Source organism: Clinocottus analis, unplaced genomic scaffold, assembly GCF_023055335.1.
Source record: "Clinocottus analis isolate CAN_PGR_092001 unplaced genomic scaffold, fCliAna1.0.p SCAF_10, whole genome shotgun sequence".
Taxonomy (NCBI): domain Eukaryota; kingdom Metazoa; phylum Chordata; class Actinopteri; order Perciformes; family Cottidae; genus Clinocottus; species Clinocottus analis.
In genome coordinates, this window is record NW_027175821.1 from 2,788,621 (window position 1) to 2,811,120 (window position 22,500).

General features: G+C 46.9%; 3 protein-coding genes across 3 annotated transcripts in view; all 3 read right to left on the minus strand.

Annotated features, from left to right (window-relative positions):
* Window positions 1-167, minus strand: part of LOC137794040 (serine/threonine-protein kinase BRSK2-like) — a 45,816-nt gene extending 45,649 nt beyond the window's left edge. Inside the window, exon 1 of the mRNA XM_068590596.1 lies at window positions 80-167. Coding sequence (XP_068446697.1) covers window positions 80-167 — 88 coding nt within the window. The remainder of the gene's footprint in view (window positions 1-79) is intronic.
* Window positions 168-6,030: 5,863 nt separating this feature from the next.
* LOC137789173 (USP6 N-terminal-like protein) lies at window positions 6,031-17,866 on the minus strand. Its single transcript, XM_068582450.1, has 14 exons — window positions 17,787-17,866; window positions 14,724-14,797; window positions 13,438-13,523; window positions 13,283-13,322; window positions 13,116-13,196; window positions 11,492-11,599; window positions 11,152-11,261; window positions 10,787-10,835; window positions 9,915-10,035; window positions 9,702-9,796; window positions 9,534-9,599; window positions 8,880-8,979; window positions 8,585-8,737; window positions 6,031-8,496 (listed from the first exon to the last, which is right to left on the minus strand). Exons 2-14 carry the CDS (start codon window positions 14,787-14,789, stop codon window positions 7,976-7,978), a joined length of 1,596 nt encoding a protein of 531 aa, XP_068438551.1. The 5' UTR covers window positions 14,790-14,797; window positions 17,787-17,866; the 3' UTR covers window positions 6,031-7,975.
* A 565-nt stretch (window positions 17,867-18,431) lies between these two features.
* Window positions 18,432-22,500, minus strand: part of si:ch211-71n6.4 (para-nitrobenzyl esterase) — a 6,629-nt gene continuing 2,560 nt past the window's right edge. Inside the window, exons 4-10 of the mRNA XM_068582437.1 lie at window positions 22,331-22,438; window positions 21,772-21,968; window positions 20,874-21,079; window positions 20,741-20,799; window positions 20,169-20,336; window positions 19,603-19,830; window positions 18,432-19,219 (exon numbers count right to left, since the gene is read on the minus strand). Of these exons, the coding sequence (XP_068438538.1) occupies window positions 19,074-19,219; window positions 19,603-19,830; window positions 20,169-20,336; window positions 20,741-20,799; window positions 20,874-21,079; window positions 21,772-21,968; window positions 22,331-22,438 (1,112 nt within the window). The 3' untranslated portion in view covers window positions 18,432-19,073. The remainder of the gene's footprint in view (window positions 19,220-19,602; window positions 19,831-20,168; window positions 20,337-20,740; window positions 20,800-20,873; window positions 21,080-21,771; window positions 21,969-22,330; window positions 22,439-22,500) is intronic.

The window sequence follows — 22,500 nt, forward strand, 5'->3', positions numbered from 1 at the left end:
CTTCCAATAATGCCGCACATGCACACACACACATGAAGGCAGAGGCGTCCCAACATGAGGCCCGCGGCCCCGCACTGACCTGTCTGTCCTTTGCCCAGCGTCTTCTCCAGGCGGTACGGTCCCACATAGTTGGCGTAATGCCCGCTGTCTTTGCCCGAGAGCGACATGTTTAGAGGCCGTGGAGACGACTCCCGTGAGCGGTCTGCGCGTGTCCGTGCGTGCGTGCGGCACGCGCGCGTCTGGAGGAGAGAAAGCGCACAATCCTGCGCAGAGGACGGAGCGCACCGCGGCCGGCGGTCCGGTGCTGGGTCTCTGTTTCTTTGCAGTATTTAGTCTCCCCCCCCCACCAGCACCCCTCCCACCGAGCCCTGCGCGTGCGTGCGTGCACGTGCGCGTGCAGTCCGGTGGGCCTCAGATCGCGGGCTTGAACCCGGGCGTCATGGTGCCGGAGGAGCAGCGGGTCTCTGCAGCCCGGTGGGTGTGATCTGATGACGGGACGGCGACGACTGCCGCGGAGCAGCAGCCTGCGTCAAAGAGAAGAAGTAGAGCCGACACTTCCGGTGAGCCCTTCACAATAATATATATATATATATATATATATATATATATATATATATATATATATATATATATATATATATATATATATATATATATATATATATATATATATATATATGCTTTTATTTTAAAGTAATGTTACCAGAACAATAGAACAGCACTCTGGAGCAACAGCCAGTTAACATACATACATATATAGTTTTACATCTGTTTTTTGTTTTTGTTTTTTTCTGAACAGTTACTGTTCAGTAGTAAGGGTCCCTGTGAGGGACAAACCACTCCTTCAGTCTGTTGCTTACCTTAAAGATGTTAAAGACCAGCAATTGATTCACTTTATACAAAAGCCATAAGTGCTTTTCATGTTTTCAGTTCAGTTTTTCTTCCTCAGTGAGAAAAGTCTGTGTTGCCTTGAACAAGTGCACTGAACATCTTGTGATGTGAGGAAAGTTCTCCTCTTTGAGAGAAGAGTAAAGATCCAGAAGTGATGCTGACTTAAAGTGCTCTGCATGGTGGATCAGACCACGGGGTCAGCAGCTGTGAGCATTAATGTTCAGTCAGGACTGTAAGTCAATGATCCTAAATAAGAAATAAATCAGGTTATTATTCAAAGCAGCGTCTTATTTTTAACTCTTTTAAAAAGGTTTACGCTTCAGTTTGCAGTTCATCTGTTGTCTGAAAAAGTTCACTTTTATTTTGAAGGTCAATTCGCTTCACATCCACCGACAGTCTGACTTGACAGCGGCTGTTTTAATTGCGCACCGCGCATGCGCACATCCGCCCGGTTGGTGATTGAATTCAGGTCGAGGTGACAGAGGGAGATGAGAAGCTGCCACTGCTCTTTGTAAAGATATAAATACACAACAGAGAAACAGAACGCACTGAAGGACACACACACACACACACACACACACACACACACACACACACACACACACACACACACCAGCAGGAATAAATGTCCATTTGTTTTGCATACTTCTGTTGAGGGATTTCTACATTTCTGCTCATTTTATCAGATATTAATTAAAGATATAGTTTGTGTGTGTGTGTGTGTGTGTGTGTGTGTGTGTGTGTGTGTGTGTGTGTGTGTGTGTGTGTGTGTGTGTGTCAGTGTAAGTGTGAGTGTGTGAGTGTGAGTGTGTAAGTGTGAATGTGAGTGTGTGTGTGTCTTTTACTTGATTAAACCAGTGGTTGGTGACAGCGACCATCTATCTGTCTCATCACTCCTTCCCAACAAAAGCCTTTTGACCAGCATGCTCAGCGGCAGATGGGCCCCCCCCCCCCCCTCTCTCCCCCACTCCTCCCTCTCCTCCTGTCAAACCCATGTCCCTAACAAAGACAGAGGGGGAGGTTGTCTCCATGTTACCAAATCAAACCAAATCGCCACGGGACAGCGTTCCCCAAAATTACTTCCTGTTGATTAATCTAACCCCCCCCCCCCACACACACCCCTCCCCATACACACACACACTCACACACTCACACACACACACACACACACACACACCACCACCAACACCACCAGGAGGACGAGGTCGTGACCCCGTGTACAGCTCTCTGCTGGCTGTGATTTGACAGCTGCTGAACACAGTAAAACACATGAAGCATAGACTTCTATACAACCAGAGGAGTCGCCCCCTGGTGGTCAAGAGAGAGAATGCAGCTTTAACACATGAAGCAGAGACTTCTATACAACCAGAAGTTGCTGCCTGCTCGTCAACCTCTCGTTCAGTGAAATGACATTAACACGTTTCTCTCTCTTCCTCCCCACCGACATAATGAGCTGTGTCTGAGGAAGCCATTAGCGCCAGAAACAAACCGACTACATCTGTGTTTTACCCAGTAAAACAAGATATGCACACACACACACACACACACACACACACACACACACACACACACACACACACACACACTAAGTGTTATCAGAATGGGCTTTTCATTAGGCAGCGCAGTGGAACTGCGTCTTCTAATGTGTGTAAGTGTGTGTGCGCGTGTGTGTGCACGTGTGTGTGTGTGTGTGTGTCTGTGTGTGCTTAACCTGGTGACGCACATCTCTACATCAGATGTATAAATACTGCAGGAACGGCCCACAGAATGCACTCTTCACATTTCAAGACATTTCTGGAGAAAGAAGCTTAGCCTGCAGTCTATTTCTGCATTAGTCAGCTCTATTGTGGCTGTCTTGCCAACGGCGCAGGATAATGCACACACACACACACACACACACACACACACACACACACAGAGTTCACTCACATATTTCCGGCCGGAGAAGCCAATGAGAGCTCATCTCCTCCGACGTCGGGCTGAAAGCCTGAATTACTGAGATGAAACGAGGACAGAAGATTTGCGTCAACCTTCCATGTGAGGAAGTGAACCTTCATGTCCTCTAGCGTCTCCTGGTCAGAGACGAGGAGGAGACGGCTTGGTGGAGGCGGCTTGGTGGAGGCGGCTCAGAGGAGGCGGCTCAGAGGAGCCTTGGAGCCGTTCCTCCTTCTGTTTGGGCGTCAGCTCGACACGCGTTTTCTAATTAACGCTCAACGGTTCATTTCCAGCTAATTACGGCTCGTTTAACTGTTTTAATTTAATTGCAGATTGTCGGCTCCCCGATGGAGCGACAGCAGTTTCAAACACATCAGATCTCCTTCTTTACCAGAACGACTGTTTCTCACTCTGCTCTACAACACACAGTTTTATTGATCTCCTTTTCAAACAAAACAAAGACCAATGAGAAGAGTCTCATGTTTACTTACCACTTAAAATAAATGTGATATTTGGTTCTCTTTGAGTCGTATTTGTTCTTGAAAGTTTACTAGCATACACGCAGCTAGCGCAAATGCTAATCGCTTTCTTACAATTATCCCAGCATTGTGTGTCAATTGTAATTCACAGATGTTCCTCAGAGTTTACACTGTATTCTGTCACCAAACAGTTCCTTTAATGAACTCTCCCCGTAGCCATCACAATGGACAACATAGACTGATATTTACACATATGAACAACATCTCACATGTGTATTTTATGACAACACAATATTCAAACAGCCCTAGTTGCTGCAGAGATACACTCGAATAGTTTGGGGAGGACGTTTGGAGGAAAGGGCCTAAAGATAGGATGGTTTTCAAACACCCAAACACTTCTGTCACTTCCCTCGCTGACAGCTCACGCCATCATGTTATAAATGCTCGTAGCTCACGTTCTGCCTCTCATGGGCTCTGATCAGGAGTCTGGTATCCAGCTCCATCACGCTGCACCCCACCAGGCCTCCTGCTGCTGGCCGTCGGGGTCGCTGCTTTGGGGGTTTGGCTGCAGAAACAAAAGCCTGTTGTTCTGGCTTCACAGCGGCTCGTCCTCCCAGAGACAAATTGTTGGTAATTAAGTGGAGATTCAGAGCGAATGCACTCAGTTCAGGGGTAATTATAAAAACTGCTAATTTAGAGCGTTACTCCGTTAACCCATTCAGATTACAGCGCTGCAATTAAATCGGCAAAAAGACTGTAATTACTAACACGACTCACAATATGCAAACTCTCCGTCCACTTCTCATCTGCCAGAGACGGTCTGGACCAAGTCTCATTAAACTCAGATCTGGGAGATAAACGCATTCTTAAGTCTTCGTGTGAGACGTGGATGTATTGTTTTATTTAAACTATCCAGCCCCCGCCCCCCCCCCCCTCCAATGATGAATAAACATACTCTGCAATGAATACTAATTGGACGCTGAACATTCACGTGTTAAAGCTGCATCATCTCTCCTGACCACCAGGGGGCAGGACCGGTGCTGAGAGGATCGTCTCAGACCCTTTTTATTACACTTTCGGGATTTTTTTTTTTCCAAGGACTTTTCCAGGCCTGGAAATAACCATTTTAAAACTCAATGACATTTCCAGGTTTTTCATGAGCGTGTGAACCCTGTAAAAATTTAATAAGCTCTGAAATAAAGGGAATAAAATAGTTGTATCTCTCTATAACAATCTAAGTCAGTGGCAACAACAACAACAACAACATTAATAATACATTTTATTTACAACCAGCAGTCCTGGAGCTCGTATTGAGCAGTTTACTGTACAGCCTGTTTAGAAGCTGTGATTTCCCTCAAAACGGGTTCAAATTCAAAAGCAGTTCCTTCCATGTGTCCTGGTGGAAGAATGTGTGTATTCAGAGAACAAACTAAGTCATAAGAGGTATATTTTGAATAGGTAAACGCATATTTAAAAAAAAAACATGGGCGTATGAGACAATCTAAGATCCTCTTAATGATGTGCATGTACGTGCACGCCCAAAGTTACCATTCATATACTACTTCTACTTTAATGGGATGCAAGTAACAGTGAACGGACTGGAATCCCTGATCCCATTCACAGCTGTGAATACTGTGATTACTTACCGACAAAGCCTTTTGACCTATGTGGTGTTGGAGCGCCACCTTGTGGGTGCTGAGTAGAGGTACAGTTGAGGACGTATTCTTTACATCTGTCTGCACTTCCTCCTCTGGAGATTAAAATGTGCTAAGACAGAAACACTTTCGCCTCTTGAATCCCAAAGTTTAAGAAAAATATCATTAATTGTCTTGGTTATTACTTTTCAGAATATTCTTCTCAACATGAAAATGTTGGATCTTTAGTCAAGTTTTTAGAATAAGAGTTTGTATTTCTTGTTTTTAGTTCCTGTGTTTTAAAGGCCTGTTTATGGACAGAGATCACTAACCAGCATGGGCAGTACATACTTGGTATGTGTTCATGTTTCATACTCGCGCCCATGAAAATAACAGGAAATAAGTAAACATGAAGACTGATGATCAACTGTCATACAGCTGAATACAAACAGAGAAGACACAGGTGAATCCACCTGGATTCAGAGCTGCTGAAGACAAACACAAGTTCATCGTGTTCATCTCAGTTTGCTGTGAAAGGACTTCAGCGTGAGGACTAGTCCTGCAGAGAACTAGTTTACTGATGAAAGCAAACAGAAAGATGAGCTGTTTATTCTAATGAGTAAAGAACAACACTGTGCTGCTGTGTTTATTAAGCCGGCTTTATTCTATTATTATGACTTTACACTTGTGCCTCATGGCAATGGGGCCTCATTATGAAGAGAGCTGAGATTGTTCTGCAATTTTGTATTTCACACATAGCTATATATCTGATATGCAAGTGTCTTTAAAAAGGTGAATTTAAGAAATTATATACAATCGGTAAAAAGGCCTAAAACCCTAAAGATTTGAACAGTCGGGCTAATCCCTTTTGATAAACCACATTTACCCAAATTTGTACATTTTATTTTCAAAGAAATCCCCCAAATTCTTGTATTTTCTGTCCATTTTAGCCACTTAAGACTCTCCAACATTTCTGATCGTGAGCAGTAAATTCCACAATAAACCTTCATTTCTGACCACTTCCTTGTTTCTTCCCCCTGACATGAACTGAAGCCACACTCTCAACAGAAAGAAGCAGGAAACACAGACAGTCGAGGGCGATAAATGTTGTATTGTTTTCTTAACAGAACGTTAATGAAATGTGCAGCAAGTTTCAATGTACAACAAATCTGTAGCCGGGAATCAATCCGCTTTAGTTTGGCCTCCAGTTCGACCCGACCCGCTTCGCGACGTCGTCGTTTACCTCAAACCGGTTGACTTGAGGGCTTTTTGAAGCACGAATATTCAAGCATTGAAATACAGTCACGTCATGAAAAGCCAGAACGTCTTCACATAGTTCTAAAATACCGGCTTTCGATTGCACAACATTATATTTCCAATCGGATTCTGTGTCATTTGGATGAATTCTAAATGTTCAAAACACGTATTTCTAAAACATTTCTACTCTTCAGGTGGAGAGCCGGACGGAGCCGAGCTCCACCTGAAGCCACCACAAGATGTCAGACTGTCACTATTTCCCTGCACGGAGCTGAAGAAATGCTTTTCTAATTATTTCCGACTAATGCTTCTACAAAACTGCACACACATTAAAGGTTTATAAAAAACAACGGCTTATTTCCCACAGAAGCTCAATGGAAATGTAGCAAATATTCCAGTTAGCGCTGAAATGACCTGGATGCCTTTTTTAAATGTACTTTTTATAAATAAATTAGAGCTAGAAAACCACGTGTTTTAAAAAGCGAGCTCAATAGGTTTCAGCGTGTACAATCGTGACAGTGAGCCAGCTCACCACCTTTGAGTCTCACTTCCTACGTCGGAGCCGACGGGCGTCCTCAGAGGAGCCGGTCCGGATAAGGCCTCGAGACATTCGTAAAAAAAACAAAAAACAACTGCCCCTCTGCTGGCAGACAACGGCTGCAACAGTTTGTTCTACAAAACTACACAAAAGATTTGTTTTGTTTTAAAGGGTGATGCTCTCTGATTCCTTCCATCTGCATTAAAACTCTTAGGAAGTGATGTTCCAGGGGATTCAGACACTTTTTTGGGGTCATTTTCTCTGCTGAGCAGGAACCGTGAGGACGAGATGTTGAATTCTCCTCATCGTCCTGAACGTCCCTCACATTCTGGGAAGAGTTTCTCAAAAGTACAAATTAATAGCATTAAGGTGTGTGTGTGTAAGCAGTGTTTAGTGTAAACATTGTATTTGTGGAAGGTGACGCTGTGAGAAACAAGTACTCTGATCAAGTATTTGGTTAAAATAACGACTTCATCATTTCAGTTTGAACCACCACGTGCAATATGAAGCACATTCATCTGGTTTGCACATACGGGCACAGAGAGAGAGATATCGGCAAAATGTACAAAAACACTACACTTCCCACAATGCAACTCATGAGACACTTCCTGCCTTTACACCTCCAGTTTGTAGTCGTTCTGTTTAAGAGCAGAAAAACATGTGACTTCTAAAAGCTTTTCATTAATAACTATCTGTGAACGATGAAGAGCGTTCTTATTGCTGCTGAACTTTAATAATCTGCATCATAAACGGACGCGATCAGATTGAGCTGATTCATTTTGTATATGGATCTTTTTTTTTTAAAAAGATGTGAAGATGCACTGATGGCAAAAACATGAGATTTAAACCTCAGATATGCGTCATTTTGGCTTTCTATTTCGTCACGTTCTCTCCACGGTGAAACGTCGGCTGCACTGGTTTGAGTCCCAGTTCAACGAGTGAGAGGAAGTCCTGAGGCACTGAATCCATTTGACAGATCATCTGTTGAAACATCTCGAAACTTATTTATGAACTCTGTATCTTTAAATTTGACAAACTAGAAAACCAAAAAGAAGAGTTGGTTTTGTATTTTAAAGCAATTATTGCTTGAGATGAATAATCAGATCAGTTATACTTCTGTAGTAATAATTACTGGGTCCCTGACACCTTGAGCTGCTGAGCCCTGCAGAACATTACAGGAACCAAACAGCTGAAACCGGCGGAGTGAATTCACGCCACTGATCAAAACATCGGCGCTCGTTTCATGAAATGTCCGGCGCTCGCGTTTCCTCCGAGGCTTCGCTGGAGTCCCAGTTCAGAGCCTCCGCCCGCTCCAGCAGCTGGACCGGGTTGACGTCGTCGGCCCGCTCGGCCGCGGAGCTGGAGTCCGACGAGGCCCGCCGGGCTACTGGAGCCGAAAGCGTCCGCGGGACTCCGCGGGAGGGCCGGTGGTCGGCGATGTCGCCGGCGTCCGTCTCCGTCCGCGTGAGTCGAGGCGTCGCTTCGTACGGCGGGGGCCCGGTCCGCGGGGAGCCGTCGGGGGTGAGCGGGGCCCGGCTGTGGATGATGACCGGGTCCGGGGAAGGCGGCGGTGGGGCCTCCTCGTCCGCAGCGTCCAGGTCCCGGCGATCCTTGTAGGGGCTCTGGTCCGGGGAGGTGGAGTCGGGCACGTGGGAGGTGATGTGGAGGCTCAGTCCGGCTCGGGCCGACGGCGGCTTCCCTCTGGGGGGCCGGACCGGCAGCTCCTGACCCAGAGGCTTACGGGGCAACTCGTCAGGCTTCCCTGGGAACAAGAACAAGTACAGTTCACAAAGTTAGGAGGGCCAGACTTTAGGATAAGGTTTGGTGCGCGTTGTGGACGTGCCGTGCACCTGGGGGAGGAAGGTCCAGCTTCATCTTCCTCAGTTCTGTCATGGAGGCTTGCAGCTGCTCCACGATCACGTCGTCGCTGTAGAAGAAAGTCTGAGCGATCCGCTCCTGCAGAAACTCTCTGAGGTCCTCCAGGGACATCTTCAAGAGACGTTCTGCACACACAGACACACACACACACACTTTGTGATTGTCCTCTGGTTGTATAGAAGTCTATGTCTATGCTTCATGTGTTTTATTATAATTAAAAATAGATTTTTTAACAATGTGTTTGTGAGCCGTTGGTCCCGGCCTTACTCTTGTGTATCTTCAGGACGGTGTAGGACATGGCGGTGAGGAGCCGCTCCCCCTCCAGGATGAAGAGGTCCCAGAGCCGGAGGGTCAGCGTGAACGGCGTCTGCAGGAAACACAAACCGTGTCGCCGTTAATCTCCCCTGCGACTCTCCTCCAGAGACTCGCTGAAAATATGTTTTAATACTGATGGAAAGTCAGGAGGAGCTTTTTGTTTTCTTTTGGTTCCAACCCCAAAACCTCAGAGGCCTTCAAGCACTTCAGAGCCGAGCCACTCGGCTGGGAGAAGCGCTGACAGCGGCCCGGTGCTGCCAGACCACCGCCGCAGGATTGTGGGCTTCGTAGTGCAGACGAACAGCAGCTGAGCTTCACAGCTCTCGTAACGCCCGCGTCCCGGAGATCGAGTGTCACCGAGGAGCTTTCATGCTGAACGCTTGTCTTCTTCATGGTCATAGCCCTCCACCTGGTCCTTGACTTGGCCCTCCACCTGGCCCTCACACCTGGCCCTCACACCTGGCCCTCCATATGACGCTCTACACACGGCCCTCCACCTGGCCCTCACACCTGGCCCTCACACCTGGCCCTCACACCTGGCCCTCCATATGGCGAAAAATGATGAAGTGGTGAAACATGATGAAGTGGTGAAAACAGCTTCCTCACCCTGTCGATGAAACACTGCAGGAACCATTTAGTGCAGTAGATCCCTGCAGACATCTGCTCTCTGTCCTAGAGGGAGAGGGAGAGTCAGTAGTAGTAGTAGTGGTAGTAGTAGTAGTAGTAGTGGTAGTAGTAGTAGAGAATAACACACTAGTGTAGCTGTGATCTCACCAGATGTTTCTTCAGTTTGGGGATGAGTTTGGAAATAATCTGATCGTGATGGAGCTGGAATCTCTGCAGTTTGGGGAACCCGGGAACAAAGAACCCTTTTGGAAGAGAGATCGAGCAGAGAGGCGCCTCTTAAACGTCACACTTCATTTCTCAATCAATTCCACTGAATACGAGTCACGCTCGGCGGGCTGCTTGTAGTACGGGACGTCTCACCGTGCATGCCGTGTTTCTGATCGGTCAGCAGCTGCGACAGCGCCCAGAAGGCGTCTTCCTCGTTCATGTACATCAGCAGCAGGGCGGCGATCTGACTCATCCCCTGGCAGTAGCTCACCTCCTGCAGGAGCCAGGGACACAAGCAGAAGACAGACGACGCCGTTGGGGCGACTCCTCTGGTTGTATAGAAGACTATGCTTCATGTGTTAAAGCTGCATTCTCTCTCCTGACCACCAGGGGGCGACTCCTCTGGTTGTATAGAAGTCAATGCTTCATGTGTTGAAGCTGCATTCTCTCTCCTGACCACCAGGGGGCGACTTCCCTGGTTGTATAGAAGACTATGCTTCATGTGTTAAAGCTGCATTCTCTCTCCTGACCACCAGGGGGCGACTTCCCTGGTTGTATAGAAGTCTATGATTCATGTGTTAAAGCTCTACTGGTTGCAGAAAAAAAGCCAAGACAGTGACGCCAAACTTTCTTATCTACACTTCTTGTATACCTTCTGAAGAAGGGTGCTTCAAGAGGAAGAACCCAATATGGCTCGAGTTAGCACCTTGACTTCTCAAGATCCTGTTCACATGTATTTATTCAGAAGGAGTTTCCTGTGAGCAGGAAAGGCCCTGGAAGCTGACCAGTACAACCAGTCTGACCACAGTCTGACCTGCAGGCCACAGAGCAGCTCCAGGACCGGTAAGCGGTCCTCTGCTTTCTATTACTGTGAAGGTTTTCAGAGTCCACGCTGACCTGAACGTCGACAGAATGAGCCACTGGAGGAACACCAGCACATGAAGTCTGCAGATCTTTATCAGTTGAATCAAGTTAAAGTGGTATTTTAGTGTTTTTTTTTATTTTTAGGAAAAACAGCTACTTACGGTGTTGTAGACTGAATATGCAGAGAGGACATTAAAGAGAGCCTGCTGCCTGTAGAGTAGAGAGGAAGACAAGAAACACTAAGGAGATTATATATATATATATATATATATATATATATATATATATATATATATATATATATATATATATATATATATATATAGGCACAGAGAGCAGAGAAACAAAAAAAAACAGAACACCAAACTAACAAAACCACACCGAAAAACACAGAAAGAGAAAATAAAACAAAGTTTGTGTAAATCAAAATACAAAAACAGAGACACATAATTCCACGAAAACTAAAAAAACCACAGAACCAGAATAAAAAAACGTAATGTTCTTCAGCAACGTGAGCGAGACTCACTTGACCCCGAAGCGGTCCATGAACATGATGTGGTCTCTGAAGGTCCGGTTGATGTCCAGGTCGATCTGTTTGATCTCAGACGAGTAGAGGCCGGCCTGCTCCTTCATGATCTGAGCGGGTCAACGAGGACGGGGAAATTACATTTGATGTTTGTAAATTGAATTGCTTTCTGCCTCGTAGCTAAGCTAAATGCTTCTTTGACCTGACAATTTAAGCATATTAGCAAACCTTCAGGATTACCAGGGGGAAAAAATGAAGAGCTTGTGAAAAACTTCTAGGTTTTGGTTGCGAAAAAGACACAAATCTTCCTCCATAGGCGGCGCTGCGAGAGCACACGCACCTCGTATTTGCCCTCGTTGTCCTTCTTCGCCTTCTCCACGTCCAGCATCAGGGCCCAGGCCCGGCCGCGCAGCTGCAGGGGAATGCCCTTGTACACCCGCTTCACCATCTGGCAGCAGAGAGCAGGAGGGGAAACAGGAACACCGGGTGAATAATACGAAGCAAAAAAAAAACCTTGAAGGTTGAGAGAGATGATGAGTCACCGGAAAGTTTCACCGCCTACGACCGAACGCTTGTTCTGCCGGTTTGTGTTGTTGGACGTGGATCTGCTCAAGTTAAGAACAGTGATTTAGGTTTGAATTCCCATTATAACGGAAGGTTTTTTTAAATCAAACCTCTAGTTTTTCTGAGGGCTGTGAATCGTCGTACATGAAACAATTGTTGGGTTTGAGTGAAGGTTTTTCTTCTCCAAGCATCTCCTGCTTTATGGTATATTTGACTCTAAATGAGCAGAATGCTTAGACTTCTATACAACCAGAGGAGTCGCCCCCTGGTGGTCAGGTGAGAGAATGCAGCTTTAACATATAAACAGACTTCTATACAACCAGAGGAGTCGCCCCCTGGTGGTCAGGTGAGAGAATGCAGCTTTAACACATAAAACAGACTTCTATACAACTAGAGGAGTCGACCCCTGGTGGTCAGGTGAGAGAATGCAGCTTTAACACATAAAACAGACTTCTATACAACTAGAGGAGTCGACCCCTGGTGGTCAGCTGAGAGAATGCAGCTTTAACACGTAAAACAGACTTCTATACAACCAGAGCAGTCGCCCCCTGGTGGTCAGGTGAGAGAATGCAGCTTTAACACATAAAACAGACTTCTATACAACCAGAGGAGTCGCCCCCTGGTGGTCAGGTGAGAGAATGCAGCTTTAACACATAAAACAGACTTCTATACAACCAGAGGAGTCGCCCCCTGGTGGTCAGGTGAGAGAATGCAGCTTTAACACATAAAACAGACTTCTATACAACCAGAGCAGTCGCCCCCTGGTGGTCAGGTGAGAGAATGCAGCTTTAACACATAAAACAGACTTCTATACAACCAGAGGAGTCACCCCCTGGTGGTCAGGTGAGAGAATGCAGCTTTAACACATAAACAGACTTCTATACAACCAGAGGAGTCGCCCCCTGGTGGTCAGGTGAGAGAATGCAGCTTTAACACATAAAACAGACTTCTATACAACCAGAGGAGTCGCCCCCTGGTGGTCAGGTGAGAGAATGCAGCTTTAACACATAAAACAGACTTCTATACAACCAGAGGAGTCGCCCCCTGGTGGTCAGGTGAGAGAATGCAGCTTTAACACATAAAACAGACTTCTATACAACTAGAGGAGTCGACCCCTGGTGGTCAGGTGAGAGAATGCAGCTTTAACACATAAAACAGACTTCTATACAACTAGAGGAGTCGACCCCTGGTGGTCAGCTGAGAGAATGCAGCTTTAACACGTAAAACAGACTTCTATACAACCGGAGGAGTCGCTTCCTAACACATGAAGCTGTGGCTTCACTCTGAAGCTGCCTGGCTCAGACTCACATGGAAACCAGCAGTTACTTTACAACCTTGTCACCACTTCAGTCAACTCTCCAGCGAGGCAGTCCTTTCTCATAGTCTGGTCTGATACTCACCCTGTCACTGTTCTTGTATTTGTCCCACTTCTTTGCCATCTTCAGCCACTTCTCGGCCCTCTCTACCTCCAGCTGCTTCCTCTGTGAGGGAGACAAAAGCAGGTGAACGTCGTTTGGCCCTTTCTTACGTCTTGAGGTGACGTCATATTCACGACTTCCTCCTTTACCTTCTCCTCGTGTGCGGTCGGGGCCGGCAGCTCGTCCTCGCTGGGAAAAACAAAACAAAAAACAGAAACAAAACTCAAACCTTCAAGCGTTCGAACGCACGGCTCCAGCAGCCGGAGGCCGACAGAGGTCGAAGAGAAAGAAAGCATAGACTCACTGCATGAAGCCGAAGCGGTCGATGACTTTGTAGATACTGTAGTCGGCATCCTCCCAGGGGTCGATCTCCACGCCGCCCTGCCGCCCCTGAAGACACACATTTAAATAAGTAAAACACTTGAATAGCTCTTATTTAAAATCATTGGGTCCAAAAAGCAGTGGAGTCGCCCCCTGGTGGTCAGGAGAGAGATTGCAGCTTTAACACATGATGCAAAGACTTCTATGCAACCAGAGGAGTCGCCCCCTGGTGGTCAGAAGAGAGAATGCAGCTTCAACACATGAAGCATAGACTTCTATACAACCAGAGGAGTCGCCCCCCTGATCTGGGTACAAAGGAGATCGGATGCGGGTACTTTGGTATTTCCAGAGCTAACTCTCTTTATGACACAAATACATTTGCATGCACATAAACTTTCCTTGTGTTCATATTCTCACACAGTCCTTCAACACAGAGGCAGTTTCCACTAAGACGTTGTAACACAAACACCCGCTGAGGATCTGCTGTAACGCACAAAGTCTCAGAGCGACGTTTGTATCATGGAAAATCCATTGAGGCCACAAGCTGGTCCCAGTGTTGACACAACACAGAGGAGCTAATCCTCCCACCGCCGCCCGGCTGCAAGGCTGGAGGGCAGCCAATCAGCATCCTGCCTCAAGCAAGAGGAGGGGGGGGGGGGGAGAGAGAGAGAGAGAGAGAGAGAGAGAGAGAGAGAGAGAGAGCTCAGACCGTGCGGTCGAGCGGCGCTGTGAGTGATGTCATCACCATGAAAGTGAGAGCGCCAAAAATACCTCCTGACTGAAGGCGTCTGGGTGGAGCGACTCAGAGGACATCAAACACACGGCTTCAGAAACCGTTCAGTGCTGCAGGACGTTACGAACCTGCAGCATCGAGACGCATGTTGGCTCACAAGAAAAAGGCTTTTTTAATCATATTTAATAAAGCAACACGTCCCAGCTGCTGTCCCTTGTGTTTGTTCTAATCATGTTGCACTGAACACTCCCTCACTGGGATCTAACCCCCGGACCTTCTGGTGAAGGGACAAGCCGCTCTACCCACTGAGCGTTGGCTGCAAGTACACAAAGCTTTTGTAAAGAAAAGAAGGATTCTCCATAACAACCAAAATGTCTAAAAGTAAAACACATACATCAATAACAACGAACGTGTGAGGCTCCATCCTGACCCTTTTTACCCAGAATGCACTGTGATAACGGCCGGAGTCGAGCTCAGACACAGAACTCATGATGACCCCGACTGAAAAGAAGCTTTTACAAGATACAGGAACTCACCGTGACATATTTCAAGATGATGTCAGCGCGTTCCTCTGCTACTAGAGTCTCGACGTCTTTCTTCATGTCAATATCTGCAGAGAGAAGAGGAGAAGAACTGTGTGACACAAACAACAACAACAACAACAAGAGAAGAGCAACTGATGGCCGAGGGCGACTGCTGGCCTCCAAGCCTGTCATGACTTCATCACATCTAAATAAATAAAATGCGCTTCAGTCTTTGGCATTGGAGCTGACTTGGCGTGCACCAGGCAGTGCCCTCTAGAGGCGGAGACGCAGATTGCAACCACTTGAACTTCACACAATCCTGTTCACGAGGGCCGAGAACTTCAAAATCTGAGCGACTGTCTGGAGTCGGTGTTTGGTTTGTCCGTTCTGGGCTTCCGTAGTCACATGGCGGACATGAAGCACTCAGCCGAAGGACACGACAACACAACGAGTCTCAGTTTCAGGTGATTACACACTAATGAAAACATAGGTGTCAATATTATATTACTGCTACTAGATCAGCCAACATGCCACACACTGGCCCTTTAAGATAGCTTAGCATAAAACACAGTTGCAGAAAAAGAAAAAAAATAGAAATTGTTTTTTTTTCCAAGGAAAGCTAGCTCGCTGACGTACGCGAGCTAGCTCTGCCAAGCCTGTGGCCTCTAAAGCCACATGAAACACCGCAAATATGAGACCTCAAATATTGTGTGTTTGTAGTCTGATAGCAGCTGAAACATGGACCTGAACACCAAAGGGACCAGGATGTTGTTCCATCACTAACTGACCATGACGAAGTTGTTAAAATGTCCTAAACTTGGACTTGTTGGTGAACTGAAAACCTTAGCTCCGCCCACATAAACTCTGATTGGCTTACGGCCTCGTTCCCTGGATTCAGAGGTCCGTAATATGCGGGGGAGTTCCCACGATAGGATTTTGTTACTATACTTCAGTCCTGACACGATTATCATGATTCTGCGATATATTGAGTATCACGATATATTGTGATGCATTTCCTTTTTTTTAAAACAGCAAATTGTCCCCAAAGGAAAACTTTGTCAACATGGTTGATCATCATGTTTTTAGTCTGTTCACGCAGGAGAACCAACAGTTCTGCTCGGTGGTTTATGATGTCATAACGTTAATCTTGTGCCTTTTAAAACATCACACTCAATCCCCGCCTCAGCCCCGAGGGAGTTTCTGCTGAATCATCACCAAACAAAGCATCGGGGGTATTAATCCTGCTTCATCTGCTCTCTCACTCCACACGGATCAACACCTGGGGGGGTGGAGGGGGGACCCGAGTGCTGATCTTCAAACGCAAACCATCAGGATTAGGAATTATCTCCAAAGGGGGGATTACGCAACGGACCTCTGTTGTTCCCCAAGAGGAACAAAGAGATCATTTCTAATCCGAATGGTCCGTTTAACAAAAGCCCGGCAGCTTCGTGCAGCTTCGTGCAGCTTCGTGCAGCTTCGTGCAGCTTTGGCAGCGTCGTGCAGCTTTGTGCAGCTTTGTGCAGCTTCGTGCAGCTTCGTGCAGCTTTGGCAGCTTCGTGCAGCTTCGTGCAGCTTCGTGCAGCTTCGTGCAGCTTTGGCAGCGTCGTGCAGCTTCGTGCAGCTTCGTGCAGCCGTGCGGTCTCACGGAGACGGAGGTGTTCCTGCTGAACGCTCAACTTTCATCAACGACGCTGCGGTTCTTCTTCTCTAACGTCCGATCCGTTGAGGAACAAACCTCCACACAGTGAACGTCAACAGCAGACGAAGTGGATCCCGGGAATGAGTCCAAAGTCAAGGAAGTTAAAGCTCCTACAAACCGAGAGACGACAGCTGACTCACAAGTTCCAGATGTGGAGGACTTGTTGGAGCGAGTGGACTCAAGGCTCCTTCTTTTATTCCTTCAGACAGCTTCTCTAGCAGCGCTCTGTATGCACACGTGAGGATGATGCTCGGAGCTGAAGGACGGACATCACACACGAGCATCACTAGAATATATATCCAAACTGAATATGAAGTTAACGTCGACCATATTAATTTCCCAGAGATCGATATCTGGTGAATCTCAGAGACATTGGGTCGTCACTTCTCTTCCCAGACTGTCTGAAAGTGGGCTAACCGGGTGGAATGATTCAGTGAGCAGGAAGGTGGAGGTCCTCATGATGACACAGTTAAAGCAACGTGAGGTCTGCGGTGGATTCAATCTGAGCGACGGCTGCAAGAGAGGATTCACTTCACTATCGACGTTTCTGACCGTTCTTGAGAGAGAAAGTGTTTCTTTTGCTTCATAGATTATTTAAATGTTTAATCAACTGTCATTGTCTTCACAGAGAGTCAAATGCGCTTCGTGTCGGGTCTCAATCCAGACCAAGTGGAGCTGGTTGAACTCGTCACTGAGGTCAGATCATCCGGGTCCTGATGGCCGAGGCAGAGTGGACAGAGAGCGAGGCAAGACCAAGACCTGGAGGGTTTAGACCACGTCAGAACGATGGAAAAGGGCAGGCAAGTCGAGACCAAGACTCAGACTTTGAGGAGTCAAGACGAAGACCAGACCAGTTAGAGTCCCTCACAGCATGAGACGCTGACGGAGAAGACCCATGAGGGGTTGAGACCATGAGGGGTTAAGACCATGAGGGGTTGAGACCATGAGGGGTTAAGACCATGAGGTGAGACCATGGGGGGTTGAGACCATGAGGGGTTGAGATGATGAGGTGAGATGATGAGGGTTTTCATGTCACTCATTACACCTTTAGATGTGTAAATGGAAGTAAAAAACAACATTTCTATTATTGTTAAAAGCTTTGATTCCTTCTGATCTGTAATGAATCCCCATTGAGTGAAACCTCATTTCAACACATCACGTGTTCTCAGGCTGCAGGAAACCAGCTGATATCTTTTGGCACAATAGCTGATAATTGATGTCACCTCTCAGAAAATAGAATGAAACAACAACTTCGGGCTGTTATTATAGCAGCACGCACACACACACACACACACACACACGCACACACACATGCACGCGCACACGCGCACACAGCCCTCCCTCCTTCATTCTAAACAGAATAAGCAGCACGTTACCTCCGCGGCTCCTCTGCGCATTCTGCGGGGAAAAGAGAGCGACAACAATGAGCTGCTGCCGTCTCTCTCTCTCTCTCTCTCTCTCTCTCTCTCTCTCTCTCTCTCTCTCTCTGTCTGTCTCTCTCTCTGTGTCTCTCTCTCGCTCTCATAAACACACGCGCGAACGCGCACACACGCACGCGCTCGGAGAGGGTGAAAGACGTGCGAGCAGAGAGCAGCGTGATCTGAGCATGCGCAGCAGCAAGTCAGCCTTAAAGAGACAGCACCTCCAGGAGCAGCGGCCTCCTCCTCCTCTTCCTCTTCCTCCTCCTCCTCTTTCCTCTGCTGCCATCTGCTGGTTAAACATCTTCACATCTAAACATTGTGTCGCTGGAAGTAAACTTCGTTTTAAAATGATGGATTTATTTATTCCTGAAGTCACTTTACACACTGTTTCATATAGTTGTGTGTAAATATTGAGCTTTCATGCAGACATATTTTACTCTGTGTGTTCATCTAAATAAAAATAACGTTGTTTCTCATCTGTTTGTTTCGCCATCGCGTCTCCTGGAGAACAAACTGAGAGGAACAAAACCAACTGGACCCTGAGACGCAACAAACTCTCTTCAAAACACATAAACAATGCAAGAGACATCATTTCATGTGTTCATTTATTGAGCATAAAGAGTGACACGATGCATCTGCGTCACAACAAGATGAATTACTGTCATCAATGCACAGAGTTCAATGGTTTCCATGACCAGACACTGAGTAAACATCCTGTGTGATGTACAGAAGCTCTGGATAGAGAAACCTTCACGTTGGACTTCGTAGATGAATATAAGCGTCTACCCTCTAGAGGGCGCCTCGCTGCAGATACACATTTTCCACATCATAAAAGAGGAATAAAAACTGCGTTAATAGTCTTCTCCATGGACCTCGTAAAAGAAGTAATAAGCTCTGCCAGGTGATGGATCCTCTCACTGGGCTTTCAGTGGCATCCAGGCGGGAGGACGGTCGGCCCGGACGTCTGCTGACAGGAAGCTAAGCGAGGAAACCGATGTGAGCTCGCGTCTCCTCAGGACGCTGTCCGTTAGACCGACGTCCTGCTCGCCTGTGACATCACCGAGGTCCACGGCTGAGAGTCAGTACTTCACAAAGTTCTTTGATACCTTTCCATCTTCACGATCACCACGATCAGTCTGAATTCTTCCTGCAACTCTTCTTCATGCTTTGGGTTCATACACATTCTGACCAATCCATGACTACCAAATCAGTCGGTAGTCCAGTCGGTCAGTCGGTCAGCGGTCAGTTGGTCCAGGCGTAGGCGTACAGCCCGTTCTCCTTCCACAGCTGACACCGAGCAGACGAGTAGTTCTGGACCACCACCGACAGCCGGTCGGACAGAAGAGCAGTGGCTTCTGGGTATTCTGGCCACTCAGCCGCCATCTTACCTGCAAGACGGGAGGACAAACAAGAGGTTTTATACCCAACATCTTACCGACCTCCTGGTACTTCACGTTAAAGGACATGTAAAAGTAAACTATATAAAAAATCTTCTGCTCAATTCAAAAATATTTGCTCTAAAAAAAACAATAAAAAAAAAAACCTGTGCTCTCAATCCCAAGAGTTATAAATTGAGTTTTGGACGTAGTGGGCATTTGAAAAATCCACCTCCATAAACAATCCCTTCTTAAAGAGACGGCGCACAGCGTGACCGACACTAAACCAGCAACCCTTTACAGCATCGTGCGTTTGAAGCCGCTGGTCTAAAAAAAGAGAAGCACAACTGAACGCATCAACGTGCAACAACCGCAGAGGGAAGCCGGCTCCTCACCCGTCTTGGCGAAGCCCACGAGGTGCCGTGTGACGAGGTCCTGGAAGCTCCGGTCCTGGTCCGAGGGCGGCTTTCCCAGAACGAACTCCAGCCCGCCGAAGAACGCCACCGAGTCCAGACAGTGGAAGGAGAAGCGGCCCGGGAACGGCAGCAGGTCGGAGGTCGCGTTGATCGGGCCGGAGGGCGTGTGCGTCACCACGTATCGATACACGGGGCTGTCGAGGGCCGCTGTGTGTGTGTGTGTGTGTGTGTGTGTGTGTGTGTGTGTGTGTATGTGTGTGTGTGTGTAATATTAATATATATATATGAATAAACAGCACATCAGTAATAAAAACAGTAAAGAATACAGTGGCAATATTCAATATTCAGACATAATTTTTGTTATATTTTATATATATGCTTGAGGTTTCTAACACGTTTTCCCTGTTGAAGAGTAAACATTGTTTGTCCTTTCTGAATTGAGGGAGTCGATTTGTGATTTTTGACTTCATAAGTAAAAGTAACTTTACTTTGAATTATCACCAAATATTGATTTTCTATCCACATGGAGCGCAGCGAGCTCTCACCTGCAGCCCTCCAGGCCAGGTCGTTGTTGGGGCAAGTGACCCTGATGTCGGACACCATGGTGGTGTAGGCCCTCTCCGGGCAGCGGTCCAAGGTGGGGCAGAGGTCAGAGCTTGGATACAGCTTCAGCGCTTCCTCGGCGAGACGCCCGCCGAACGACTGAAGTTTGTCTGTGAGGAGCAGACGATCCACGCGGGAGAAACGGCAATATTTCACTTTCAGAACTCTGCGGTGTTCCACAGGGCTCGATTCTCGGTCCTGCTCTATTTTCTATATATACACCTCCTTTGGGTGCGATGATGCGTTTGTATTATATTCTTAACGTGCACCGGTATGCAGACGACACGCGACTTTATGTTCTGCTGACCGGGAGAGAGTTTAGTTATATTACGCCGTTTATTGTCTCTGTGATATTAAACGCTGGATTTTACAAAATGAGTCCAAAATCTGAACATAAACCTTGGAAAAAACTTTTGGGTTTCTCGAACATCCAGCTTTCCGGCTGCAATTTGTTTGTGATCTTTGTTTACTATGTTATAAAGAAAAATCACCACGCTAATCCCAGAGCAGTTACCTGTTACAAACCACTCGTAGTCGCCCCAGGTCCACGTCGAGATGTTCGCCGCCGGCGGGCTGCAGAGGGGAACACAGGAGCGTCAGCGCGGCGTGACCCCTGAACCTGAACCCTGAACCAGGTGAGCGCTCACCTGAAGTCGACCTCCTGCTCTGTGGTCCCCACCACGAAGGGAACGTCGCTGTAGCCCCCTTTCTTCTTCTGCTCCCAAACCTCGAGAGGCGGAGCCTCCAGGACGTAGCCGTCCACCACGGCGACCGGGCCGACGAAGCGCCCCCTGGTGGGCAGATCCATCAAGTCCTCTGCGGCCCAGGACGGGTAGTCCTTCAACGGTAAGGCCTGCGGGAGAGGACAGGAGCGTTTATCTTTATATCTGGATGAATAGAGCCGACGGTGTGAAGTTCATGCAATATTCATTCATTTGTTTATAGAACAAAGCGTATGAAATAACTTGCTTTTTTTACAAAACAGCAACTAATTTATATTTTATATTATCTTTTATACAGTTTAATTTTCCGTGTAAAATAAATTAATACAAATTACAAAAAATGAATATGAAACTTCACATGTTAGAAGTCAAATTAGTTGCCAAAAACAGACAAAAAACAATCTCTTTTTTTTATTTATTTTTTTTACCAAGAATCAGTTAATAAAAAACATGAAATCAATTGTATTTCACTATTTGTATTTATTTTTATCAGTCTCATTTTGTCATTCAGCTAATTCAAGTCATGAAACTGCTTGTTGTTGTTGTTAGCTAGCGAGCGTTAGCTAGTGAGCGTAAGCCAGCGAGCTAGCTCGAACTAGCGAGCTAGATAGCACTAGTGACAGTGGCTTATGAACCACCGCGGCTTGTTTAAGATTAAAGACAACTTTTCGGGTGTTTTTTAGTCGATGTGGCTAAGAAAAGGGTGCGCTTTATAACGCACACTTTACGGAAATTTGATCACATATTTTATGAAATCCTTAACTATAAAAGTGAATATCGTTGTTCTTTACAGTCATTAAATGGCTGCAGTAGCTCCTCCTACCTGCAGCACCTGGCTGACGGACAGGCCTCGGAGGCAGGCCCGGTCCCGGCAGCCCGTGTTCTGCAGGAACACCAGGTTGTCGGACTCGGCGCGCTCCAGAGACGCGTTGAGGACGGTCGATCCGCTCATGTCCACCGCCGCGCGGAACAGACCCCTCGCCAGCGGAGACGCCATCAAGGTCCACACCGACGTGCCGCCTGCAGCGAGCCAAGAACAACCCGTCAACGCTTTCTTCTCTCTGGCTCCTCTTGGGGACTCCTCTGAACTCGGGAATCAAACGCTGCTGCAGAATTATTAACATGCACGACACCTTTTAGAGGAGTCACTCTTATCTAAAAGCTACAACAATTAACTTTCCTTTTCTCTAGATTCTGGCGCCCCCATGTGGACTAAAGTGGTAGTCCTTGAATGAAAAATGTACAGAGTCTAACAGTCTGCCCCACCCCCCCGCCCCCCACACCCCAGGAATAAACTGAGACAGATTCAGAACCAGTCAAAGGTTCCTAAATAACTGTTATATAACGGATGAATAACTGTTAAATAACGTCTCATTTCATACCAGAGCTCTGTCCAAATATGGTGACTTTCTCAGGATCTCCACCGAACACGTGGATGTTCCTCTGGACCCACTCCAGGGCTGCGATCTGGTCCATGAAGCCATAGTTCCCTGTGGAGGAGGAGAAAGGTGAGGAAGAGGAGGAAAAAGAGGAGGTTAACCACGGTGTGGCC

Bases quoted from the DNA above. Each gene is read 5' to 3' on its own strand.
- LOC137789173 (XM_068582450.1), bottom strand. From the start codon at position 14,789: ATGAAGAAAGACGTCGAGACTCTAGTAGCAGAGGAACGCGCTGACATC. The intron at 9,797-9,914 runs GTGAGACGTCCC...CTCTTCCAAAAG, and splicing joins TCAGAAACACGGCATGCACG to GGTTCTTTGTTCCCGGGTTC. The intron at 9,600-9,701 runs GTGAGATCACAG...CTCTCCCTCTAG, and splicing joins CCAAACTGAAGAAACATCTG to GACAGAGAGCAGATGTCTGC.